This window comes from Engraulis encrasicolus, chromosome 8 (genome assembly GCF_034702125.1).
Source record: "Engraulis encrasicolus isolate BLACKSEA-1 chromosome 8, IST_EnEncr_1.0, whole genome shotgun sequence".
NCBI classification, from domain to species: domain Eukaryota; kingdom Metazoa; phylum Chordata; class Actinopteri; order Clupeiformes; family Engraulidae; genus Engraulis; species Engraulis encrasicolus.
Genome location: NC_085864.1, coordinates 8,977,608 through 8,990,107, shown reverse-complemented (window position 1 = coordinate 8,990,107; position 12,500 = coordinate 8,977,608). Strand labels below are relative to the sequence as shown.

The following is a 12,500-nucleotide window of genomic DNA, read 5'->3' as shown; positions in this document are numbered from 1 at the left end:
TAACTTGACCAATGCCTCCCATCGCCATCCTCCCCGGCTCCCACTCCCACGCCCAATTGGATGTTTTTAAATCCACAGCAGGACTGTGTCATATGTATGACTACACATCCGCCCGCCTGATTCTCATTCGGTCGGCCCAGCCCGCCGCTTCAGCATACTTTGAGTGTCTAACGAAGACAACATGGTGCTGCGTGGCGTTGCGTTGTGTTGCCGGAGGTACTTGGGATGATAATGACCATGATGCGCTCCGCGGAGCCGTGCAGCAGCCGCGAGAGAGAGAGAGAATGAGAGAGAGAGAGAGCAGCCCTAACAAGCCATGATATTGGGCTTGCTCATACCGCCTACAGAAAACAGGCCAATCTTTGTTGTGCTGTGTTCCCTCTCTCCTTTTCTCTGTCTCTCCAAGGCCAGATTTGGTACAGCGCAATGAGAAGGGGGGAGCAGAGAGAGAGCAGAGAGAGAGAGAGAGAGAGAGAGAGAGAGAGAGAGAGAGAGAGAGAGAGAGAGAGAGAGAGAGAGAACAATGAATTTAATTGGAAGAAAAAAAAGATTACCTGAGGGGTGATTTAAAGCCTGCCTTTTTTTTCAACTGGCAGTTTGTACATACAATACAAACAGCATCCGTTCTGGCTAAGTACTGAAGGTAGAAACACCCTATCTGCAATGACAGTATAGCATAGACCTGGCCTTGCTGAATAAAAGGTCTAGATTCCCTTGTCTGGTCAGGTACATTATGCATTCCTGTCTTCATACTCAGCCCATGTAACGCTGTGTACTAACACTGCAACAATACGTTATATTGGATGGATAAATTGTCTGCCAGTTGGAATGAGGAATGTGAAAGGATGGCTTGCAGCTATGGAATCCATTTCCCACTCACCCCCTTCCCCAACTCACTTAAAATGGCTTCTTTTTATTTGACATAGCATTGCATGTAAACTCTGAAAAGCACACATACACACACACTTTCACACACTTTCACACACACACACACACACACACACACACACACACACACACACACACACACACACACACACACACACACACACACACACACACACACACACACACGCATGCATGCATTTGGAAAGATTTTGGATTTCTTGTCTTAGTTTAAAACACTAGAATGCAATAAAAATTGCCATCAAATTATCCTCTATCCAAAATCCCTTTCCTCTGGATGGCTTAGTACAAAAGAAGATGCACAGGCAAACTATTTGTATCCTGTCATCAAGAGCAAAAAAAAGAGATAGGCGTCCATGAAATTGCACAGGGCATGAACTGTAGACTAAAAAGCGATCTGCATGTCCCCTGAGACCCTGGCTACATGCAAACATCAACACGCACTGCGCACAGCGCCAAGCCTTAAAGAAAATCCTTAAAAGACAAACCCACAGACACGCAGCAGATGCTCCTCTGTGCTTGTCGAAACGACACGCTTTGATGTCTTAAAAACAACCAAACGCATCAAAAAAAGAGCTACATCTTAAATGATGAAAACAAAATGAAGATCGAGAGAGTTGGGGGGTGGGGGAGAGACATAGAGAGAGGTATGTCAAAAAAATAATCTACAAAAATGAAAGGTGTCTTAGAGGTAAAGGGAAACCCCTCAGTAGTCTGGACTTGTCTGACACCTTGATAATTTGGTGATAATTTGGTGCGACACAGAGGTAAGTGATGCCTTCCCCGAGCCAATTAAGGCATATCTGTCACCTCTTGCCTGGGTTCCAATGCTAAACAGCAGATCTCTGGAATGACTCATCCTGGAATACTGAGGTTGAAGGCTCAGCTTAGACTCCCAACATCTGCTGCTACGACATTGGCTTTGATCGTGGCACTAGTCTGAACGATACATATTGTAGTATATTATATATATCACAGTACACTTCAGTAGATTTTGTGTGTTGGATGCTTCGATATTGTCTTTGAACTGTGTCATTGACTTTTCTCAATGATATGTAGGCCTTCGTATATATTTCGCAGTAGGCCTACCTCCAGTTGTTTTTGTGTGTTGTATGCGTCAATATTGCTTTTGATCAATGGCACTATTCTGAACGATATATGGGCATAGTAGGTCTATACTGTTGGCTATATTTCTGATTAACTCCTTTAGATTTTGTATGTTGAACTATGATATTGCCTTTGAGCGGTGGTACTGAACAACAGTGTATATAGTGTACATTTCACAGTACTGCCAGTAGATTTTCTTTGTATCACTATGTCTCCAATTGGAAAACATTATGGCCATTAAGTATTGAGTCATAAAAAAAGCCACAGCACATTGAAATGATGGAGAGATTCGCAACAGTTTGACATATGTGGATATTGATGGGCGGCACTATTCCGAAACAATGTGAGAAAGCTGATCTGCGCACTGGGTGCTGCTAGAACATTTTATTACGTTCACTGTACATTGCAGTTTTTCAATGTTTCACAATATCTACTATTATCTAGTGTCTGAATTCGTTTTTTAATCCTGGTTGTGCACACCCTTCACCACTCTCAGGAGTCTATTCCGGAAAAAAAATAATATTTCACAGTACCTTCAATTGGCCAAATTATGGCAAAGTAAAACAGTATCTCAGTTAAAAAAAACCACACACACACACACACACACATACACGCATGCACATTTACACAAACACACGCACGCGCACGCACACACACACACACACACACACACACACACACACACACACACACACACACACACACACACACACACACACACACACACACACACACACACACACACAGTAAATGGAAATCTCTTTGAGTTAGCACTGTTGTGTTGGAGATCTCCCATACAGTAAACTACACACACACATGCACACGCGTGCGAGCACAACGGTTGATGTTTATATGATCTGTGCATCTGCCTCATTGCTCTCATGCTTTAGTCTTAATTAAATAAATTGCACTGACCCCCCACACTACATTTCCATGAGAGAGTTAAGGGAACAGAATGATTGGCCAATCAACCCACCTCACCCCACACCCTAATTTCCTGGTCAAGCTTTGGCAAAGGGTTAAATCAGGGTGTAATTTTATTTCTCAGTACTGCATTTTTTTTTTATTTCAAGGAAAAGTATGTCTTGGGTTTATTGCACTTCAATCAACCTCTAACTGCACCTCTTTCAATTTTCATTCCTTAAATAAATGCTGTTGGAATTAAACTTGCCACCATATTTGTATTCCAAAGGCAGGGAGTAAATGCAGAGTGAATTTTAGATTTTAAAAATCACCTCTACCATCCTTTTTTTTTAAATGACAATATATTTACCTCTAGTATATAGATGTAAAATGTACATCCTCTATCTTGTCTTCCCTTCTCCTCTCTTTTCTCTTCTCTTCCAGCCTTGGACAGGACTGAGTCTCCATTGCATGAACCTGATGCTGTAACCAGGAACTAGACTAGATCTATCAGGCCATCTATATATACCTCATGATCAATGATTGTCATTTTAACATTACATTTAACTACAGGTTAGAGGTAGTTTGGGGTGTCCATTATTGGGTGCTACTTTTGAAATCATCCTGTATCATTCCCCTTTTCTTTCCTGTGATGATGTAGTCGGATAATCATATGTATCATTTATTATATATCTTTTCTTCCAGCCATGGACATGACAGAGCCATCAACGTATCCGCCGCATTGTCTTAATTTTCACTTCAAAAACATTACATTTGCCTACAGGCTGGTACTTTGTGGTGTAAATTGTGGGGACAACTTTTTAAAACACCATATCTCACAGCCTTTTCCCTTCCCGCAATGCTGTAACCAAATTGGCAAGACAATGACATTTACACTGTAAAATGTACAGTAAATAGGTGTATACATGTAAATGGCTGTAAATGGTGAAACTTAACTTTTGAAATCACCCAATCTCAGCCCTTATCTCATCTCCCCTCCTGCTTCCAGAGCACTGAGCTTGTCTGCGTTGGCCAGAGAGCCTGAAGCTGTAACCAGATAGCGGGGTAAGGCTGTAAGTCTATCAGGCACGGCGGCGGTAGCGGCGGCAGCGGCGGCACACATCGCCAGCAGATGGGAGCCTAATCAGTGCGCTGTCTTAATTGCACCCAGTAGATTAACTCCCTCCAAACACACGGTTCTATCTTGCAGCCAAATTTGCTCAAATCAAAACCTTTATTTAGACTAATGGCCTCACGTTGGTCTTCCTTGGGTCACCGTGTTCCTTTTTTAACACACCCCCTCCATCTCTCTCTCTCTCTCTCTCTCTCTCTCTCTCTCTCTCTCTCTCTCTCTCTCTCTCTCATTCTCTCTCTATATATGTGCTTTTTCTTAGTCTCTCTACCTCTCTTCTCATTCACTCTCGCACTCTTTCTCTGTCTCTCTCTTGCACTCTCTCTGCCTCTCTGTCAACTGCTTTTTTTCCTCTAAAAAATCACACTTTGCCAAGCTTTCCATTTATGTAATTATTATACCTTGTCGGGGAGGCTGAGCAGACAGAATGTATTTGCGAGAGCAGGAAGGCTAGGCTAAGACTATACTGGGCAAGCACAGCACAGTCATACAGCAGTACACACTGCATATAATAGAGAGTCGATTTATCTTCTAGGGTAGTGTGTATTTGATCCTAGAGTACTGTCTAAGTGTTGAATTAACACTGTATATTTTAATGTGTAGTAAATATACATATACGTACGTATATATGTAACATTTTTGCAGGATAGACATAGGCCTACAACAGGCAATATCAATATAAATGTTTACACCTAATTTTGCTGCCCTTGTAATATTACTGTAGTCAAGTACGATTTACCACAACAGCATGTAACGTCATATGCTGTACTTGCACTGTCTTGGGCCTACATATGTACAATGAGCATATAATATCACATGTTGATACATGTCCACACACTAGAAATAACCGGTAAAATACTGTTACGATATGTACTAGATTACAAGAGGCTACTAATAATATAAAAAAGATTAAAAATAATAATGATGACTCAAAGCCCCATCAAATCATATCATGTGGTTGTTTTCTGGACTGAAAGGTAACAAAACTTTGAAACGGCATTATCACGATACTGCCTCCTTGCATAGCGATACAGTGTCATGACTCTGTGTATCACGATTTCTCAGTTCAATACAAAATTGTTACAGGCCTAATATGTCCTGTATATTTACAGTGTAGCATAATGTAGTGTGCAAGTACATCTTAAACGCATACTATTACTATACTATACATGAAAGAAGAGGTAAAAATAAGGTTACGATATGTACAGTATATGTACAGTATGTGTATGTAGCGTAACGTAGCATGGTGTGGGCTTACAGTAGCTGAGTCTGCAGATGGGGCCTAGAGTCTCAGGTGGGGCCTCCCTGCTCTTGTATATCTGTGCCGGTTAATGACGACACAAGTACAGCAGTCAGGTTCACTTGGAGCCTGATTTGCCTTGGGGCATCATTAAGAAGGGGTGAAAAAACGAAGAGTCTCCCCCCCTTCTCTCTCTCTCTCTCTCGCTCTCTCCCTCGCTCAGCTGTCTACCCAATGACACTCACTGAAATGACTTGTTCGAAAATTGTGGGAATTATACGGCCTTGTGGATTTTATTTTTTTTGCAGGGGGGAAATATCAGGGAAATATCTTGTCGAATGTCATTATCACACTAACTGAGCCATATTGCGGGATGTTTAAATAAATCCAAGTAGGGATTCGCTAATACACTGAACTGTTAGCCTGTCATTGGTAATTAAAACAATGAATCAAAAACGCATATACATAGTGTAAGCTACATACAGTATATCAAGCTAAATATGGGTCACATTGGGCGCTTATTCAGATGAGATCGCTTATATAAAATCCAATCTAAAAAAAAAATAAACATGGCGTCCAGGCAGATTCAGCGTAAACAGGAAAGCAGGTATGAGGCAAGGGGATGGGGAGTACAGTACTTCCGGGGTCATCTCCGCGCTAGCCTTGCATAGCACTCCGCACAACCACTGCTGCTCACATAATGGACGTTTCCATAGTGACGGGCCAAGAAGCATGTGCTAAATCAAACTCAAAAAGCCATTTTTTTTGGAGTACAACAGCACTGAAGCAGTGTGTGAGTGAGTGAGTGAGTGAGTGAGAGAGAGAGAGAGAGAGAGAGAGAGAGAGAGAGAGAGAGAGAGAGAGAGAGAGAGAGAGAGAGAGAGAGAGAGAGAGAGAGAGAGAGAGAGAAAGCGTGCTGGAGCAAGAGAGTGGAAAGGAGAAAAAACACTGACTGCAAGGTTATGCATTGTAGCCAATCGAGCCCACATGTAATTTAAAATAAATAAGCCGGCTGCCTCTCCACACATGAAGAAAAAAATAATCCCATTTCAAACAGCAAATCTTTTTTTCTGCTCCTCTCTCACTCTCTCTGTGTGTGTCTCTCTCTCTCTCTCTCTCTCTCTCTCTCTCTCTCTCTCTTTCATTTGAACATTTTTGCCCGCCAGGACCATTTCAAGAAACGAAATGCAAGCCGAGCATCTACAAAACTAGATTAAATGTCCAACTGGTATGTGTGCTTTAACGTTGACTCTTTCCCCACTGGGGCTAAATGCTGAGCATGAGGGTGCTGTGAGCTGGTATGTTTCCCCCCATCTCTTGTTCGAGTGGACACCCTTGCCAGTCAGTCAAGTCAATCCACACACACACACACACACACACACACACACACACACACACACACACACACACACACACACACACACACACACACACACACACACAGCACAGCAGAGCACAGAACAGTGGAGCACAGCACAGCACAGCACAGAGCTGAACGAACAGGGCAGAGCAGGGACTCAGGAACTGTGATTAATGGTGAAGCCTTATTGTTCTGTTATGAGTTTCTAAGGAGGCTGTAGAGACGGAGGTGGTATTTCAATATGAAGTTATTACAAAATAAATCAGATTTTTTTTCCCCTCTCTCCAGCTCTCTCTGCTTTTTTTGGGTGCGAGGTGGTGGAGGGATGGTGTTTGGGTTTGGAGGGGGGCTCGGTGGTGTTTTGGGGGGGGGGGGGTGCCTTTTACATCAACGAGCTACTGGATTTGAGGGTTGTCTTGCCTGCCTGCCGGAGATAGATACAACGTGACGCCAACGTTGGCTACGACCAACCAAGCTCCCTCCATTCCTCCCCTTGCTTTGCGCACATGCTCAGTGTCGACCGAGCTGAGGCTCTTCTCGTCCCCCCCCGCTCACTCTTTTTTGTTGTCGATTGTTTCCGCGTATATAGAATCCGCTCGTACAACCTTCTCAGCAATTTTATTTTTTTGTCGTTGTCGTTGTTCCTTCACAATTAAAAAAAATGTCCACCTCCTTTCTCAGCTTTCTGATATGCAGTATATCTACATCAGTGTGTAATAATTCACATGCGTATATCTATTCTACACTATTTGGCTGCTTTTTAAAATTTTATTTTTCCATTTTCAGAAATGGTAGAGCGAGAGGTATCCACCACCCCACAGGTTTTCAATATGGCTTCCACCACTGTCCGCTTGTCACTTCCCACCGCCTGCCTCATTTTTTTTCGCTCTGTCTGTCATTTTCCAAGAGGCTCTCTCCATTTTCTTCAACACCACCCCCCCTCCCCACACACACACACACACAGCGCCCCCTTTCCTCTCCATCACCATCCCTAATACTGACCCCTCTCTGCACACACACACGTATACGCAAACACATACACACACACACACACACACACACACACACACACACACACACATACACACACGCAAACGCCATCATCCTCTCCAACACCACCGCAATCGCCCGGCTTTCTCTTGTGTATCTCACCCTCCCCAGCCTCAACCACCACCGCTGCTATCTCTGCGAACACACCCTAGCCTGTTTTCATCCACCGGCCGAAGCCCCGGCACCCCCTATCACCCCCCCACCCCACCCCCATTGCATTGCACCCCGCTCATAGACCTACAGTATGTGCCACCAGCAGCACTGCTGCAGCCCAGCAATGTTTGCCTGCGAGGAAGGGACCGAGCACACGGTCAAATGAAAACATATATGTGGACACTGGGGGAATTAATGGCTGGCCGCCTTGCCTTGCCTTGCCTTGCCTGGACTCGCCTTGCCTTGTTTTTCCTTGCCTTCGTGCTGCATGGTGCTGCGCTTCCACAATTGCACACACTTCCATACATCCATACATATAACACATATATCCCTTCACTCGCGTAATATGTCTATTGTACACATTGTCGGTTGTACGGACAAACACACATACAAGCACATGCAGACCCGCATGCACACACATATAATGTATAAACACACACACACACACACACACACACACATAGATACACCTTCTACAGAGCCGCATAGCATTCTTCTACGCACTGCATGGATACAGTAGTTTACATACACACACACACACACACACACACACACACACACACACACACACACACACACACACACACACACACACACACACACACACACACCATCTTCCTTCCATGTCCACATCTGCGAAGGCAAGAAGAGGGAGGCTGTGGCGTTCCATCTCCTGATAGGAGGTTCTGTCTTATAGGCTGCCTGCCTGGCCTGCATCCTTCTCCGCCTGCCTGCCTGCCTGCCTGATCCCAAAACGCTCGCCTCCAATGCTCCCATCCTCAACGCGCCACAACCATTTCCACAAGAGCATCATCACATCATCTGTCGCCTATAGTTTGTTTTCATTTATCCGTTCTTCCTTATATGTAGGCCTATATATGTCTATCCACGTGTATTTTATTTATTTATATATTTATTTATTTAAATTCGGGAGAGCTTCTCCAGGCACGTGCCTTCACAACAGCATCTCTCGCTCCACTCACAATTCAGCAGGTCACCCAGGAAAAAAAAAATCCTTATTTACACCCTTGCGTCTCTAACATACTGTGCGAAAGACAAATGGAAAACACAAACTCCTTATCCAGCCTGATGCTGAAGCCAATGCAATGTTGCAAATAATTGTGCCAAATAATTCTATCAAATCAAAAAGACATTACATGTCTTTTTATGGATGGAGGTTTAGCCTAGAGTCGTCGCTTGGCTATTGCTTACATTGGGGGCCATGCTTTTACGTGTATGAATGGACAAATTTGGGGAATAGGAAATGTGAAAATGCTCTAGATGGATAATCATTTCTTTAAATGATAGCCTCTATCATTTTGCCAACTTGTTTTTGAAACAATCATTCACATGAATGTTTTGCAAGAATAGGGGCCAATATGCAAACACATGAAATACGTCACTCATGGCTCAGATCAATATCTCCTGTTTTTTTTCACAGGGACATAAAAAATGCTCAGATTCAACTTGAAAAGAAAATCTTTACAAATCAATGCTTTTAAAACACCACTTAAGCTTGAGGTCGCATCAATTAATAGTTCACATGCACAACACATGACGAGAAAGGCGCATCATGTGTAACACCCCCCCTCATCATAATCCTAAACATATTGACAACATGCATAGCCCCTTTTCGCCTCATCTCAGCTTAATTTTTGTTTCTCTGTTGAGATGCCCGGGTCGTGCACGCCGCTGGATGTTGTTAGGGCCAAATTATGTGGCTAGGTAAGCTTTTGAAGGCAGCGCAGTAGCCTCGCCCGTCAAGATTTTTTTCTTTCCTTTTTTTCTTCTTTTGCATAGGTGACCACCCGTGGCACCACTGAAATATTTCAATGAATTTGCATCACGGGCGACTTTCAGCTCATCACGTCCCCGTTTTGCGCCAGCTTTGCATAAGCACGTGGAAGCTGAAACTGAGGTCAATTAAGTTTTCCACCCGCTAATGCAGAGAAAATTTAAAATGGGACTAACCATTCAAGATGCTCTGGGAAAAGATAAAAGCCAATATCCACATGCCCCGCTCCTTTCAATCCCTCAGCTAGGCTTTTCTCTTCTCTGTCCACGCACTTTGTCCACTGGTTATTCTTGATCACCCTTAAATGTGCCAGTTGCAAGGTTATAAGAAAAGCAGTCCAGCTCTCCGCGGAAAAAGGGGGGTTACTCCGCGTCTCCCTTTGCACTGATGCGCTCTGATGGGGCTGGTGGTGATCCGATTCCTCCTCACCCTTCTCCCGTCTTTGCGCTGGAAGGGCGGATGTGCTTGTGTGATTGTCTAGGTTAAAGCTGCGATGGAACTCTCTGCCTGCCTGTGCCGCGCTGGTGTACCGTGTGTGCTCCGGTGTTTCCTGGTTGTTGCCTCGCCTGCGCCGCTCAGAGCTGCAAAAAGGGGCTTCCGCGCACAGTCGTCCAGGTGCGATGCTGAGTCAGAGAGTCGGCAAAAGGCAGCAGCGGCTCCGTACTACAACCAGGTGGCAAAACGGGTGGAAAACAAACGAACCCAACAAAAAACAAAACTTAGACAGAAAGAATGCGCAAATTAAATCAAATGTCATTGGAAAAAAATAGAGTAAAAAAAAAAAAAACCTAAGAAAACCAATGCATGTCCGGAGGAGGGAGAGAAGATGAAGAAAAAAAGGAACTGGAAAAAATTAAAAAGCAACTCAAAAATAAAAGGAAGTCATGAGAATTTAACAATAATGAAAACCAAGAGTGGGAAAGCTAAAGCGGTAGACAGAATGAATAGATCCCAAACTCAGACCATCTTCACCACCTCTCTCCGGCCATAAGGCAGCAAGCTCACGCATCTTCTTCCCCTAGCCGGTATAATGGCATTGGTCCCTGCGCTACCCCTCTCTGCCTTTGAGCGTTACAGAATAACACTCTCCCCTGCCTCCCTCCGCTGCCGGTTTAATTCCTCATAGCCTTAAAGGAGCCGAGTCTCCCGCCTCCCTCTCTCTCTCACACACACACACACACAGGCACGAGGTGTGAGTGCAGACCATCAAACAGCTCCCTGGCGCTCGAGCAACGCGGACATACGCTGCCTCTTTATTAGCCAAATGAGATGAACAACTTGATGGCGCAATAAAGTTTCAAAATGTTTTGTCTGGAGCCAGGAGACTGTGCGGTAGCCTATTCTTTTTTCTGTTCTGTTCTCTTTTTATTTCGCATGAGGTGTTGTTAGCCGAACGGTTGCTGCAGCCTGGAAATGTCATAGGCTACCGGTTAGGTTTTTTTTTTTTTTTTTACCGCCAAACCTGGTCAACATTCTAGTGTTTTTTTTTTCAGCGCGCGAGTCTCATTTCCATAGTGTATGTTTAGAGGCACCTGGAAATGGCAGACATGGCTTAAGTAAAGCCGTGGCCCCCACCGCCCCACTGACCTTGACGACTTTAATTCCTTCTCCTCCGAAGGAAACACAGAGTGCACAAGAACAACAATAATAATAATGGCATCCCTACAAGCAAACAAACACATGGACACACAAATGCAGCATAGCACCCAGAGAGAGAGAGAGAGAGAGAGAGAGAGAGAGAGAGAGAGAGAGAAATCAATTTCACAAGCAATTTCAGCTAAGGTGGGAGGCCATCTCTTTTACCACAACCTTGTTCTTTCTGTGTGTGTGCAGTAGCCTTCCCCAGAAAGGATCATAGCCAGCATGTTATTTTTTTCTAAACAGGGTCATTGCCAGGCCATTTAGCAGATCTCATGTGAATGCAGCGGACTGTTGTTAGCATGTTGTGTAGGTTCTGCAAATGGCTGAAATGGCTGCTCAAATTATTGTTACATTTCTGTCATTGTTATTTTAAAAAAAAAATCACACAATCTGGCTGTTGACAGAATTACGAGAAAATGATAAACAATAGAAATGAATTCATCACTTTAAATTAATTAGAAATTTAAATATTCAAATTAACTTATTTCAATAATTAACTTATTTTATGTATCCTTGCTAATTTCATAAGCATAACAATAATAATACTAATTTAAATTAATTCTGTGCGTGTTGTAGGCCTACCCGATGGTGAAATGATTGTAATTAAAGATTATTTTTTTCCAGGGGGATGAAAAAAAATCTAAATAATAAAAAAGATATAAAGATGTAGGGTGTGGCATTTCACCGTGAATCAGGGAGAAAAGAAATACAAAAACAACATTTTTGCCAGAAATGACTGCAGTGCATTAATATAGGAATTTAGTCCAGATTAATTCCTGTAAAAAAAACTTTCCTGTCTCAATGGCTGAAATTTCTCTGACATTGATTCCTCTGAATCCTGTCAAAGCAAAGACATGTTGATGGCTGCTTGTGAATCTACAGACTCGCTCTTTTCTTTTCTCTCTGTCTTTTTTTTTTTTTTTGGTCCAGCCCAGCCTCGATTTGAGTTCAAGTCCAGCCTTCGTCTTAGTGCAGGGCCACATCTCATTCGCTTAGCCTCCACATCACACGTCTCCACGGCGATAGCAGGACCCAGCAACCATGGAAGCCCTGAAGCGCCACATCCGGGTACCACAGAAATGTAGGCCCCCCTCTCGACACTCAACTCCAACACCAACCCTACCCGCCCGCCCGTCCAACCACCCGCATGCCGCAAACACAAACGCAGACAACAACACAGACGTGCATGCGTACAAACCAGGAAATGAGTTCA

The 12,500-nt window shown here is 43.7% G+C and overlaps 1 protein-coding gene across 1 annotated transcript in view; it reads right to left on the bottom strand.

Annotated features, from left to right (window-relative positions):
* Positions 1 to 9,909, bottom strand: part of dscamb (Down syndrome cell adhesion molecule b) — a 244,647-nt gene extending 234,738 nt beyond the window's left edge. Inside the window, exon 1 of the mRNA XM_063204949.1 lies at positions 9,823 to 9,909. Within this exon, the coding sequence (XP_063061019.1) occupies positions 9,823 to 9,865 (43 nt within the window). The 5' untranslated portion in view covers positions 9,866 to 9,909. The remainder of the gene's footprint in view (positions 1 to 9,822) is intronic.
* Positions 9,910 to 12,500: the final 2,591 nt, after the last annotated feature.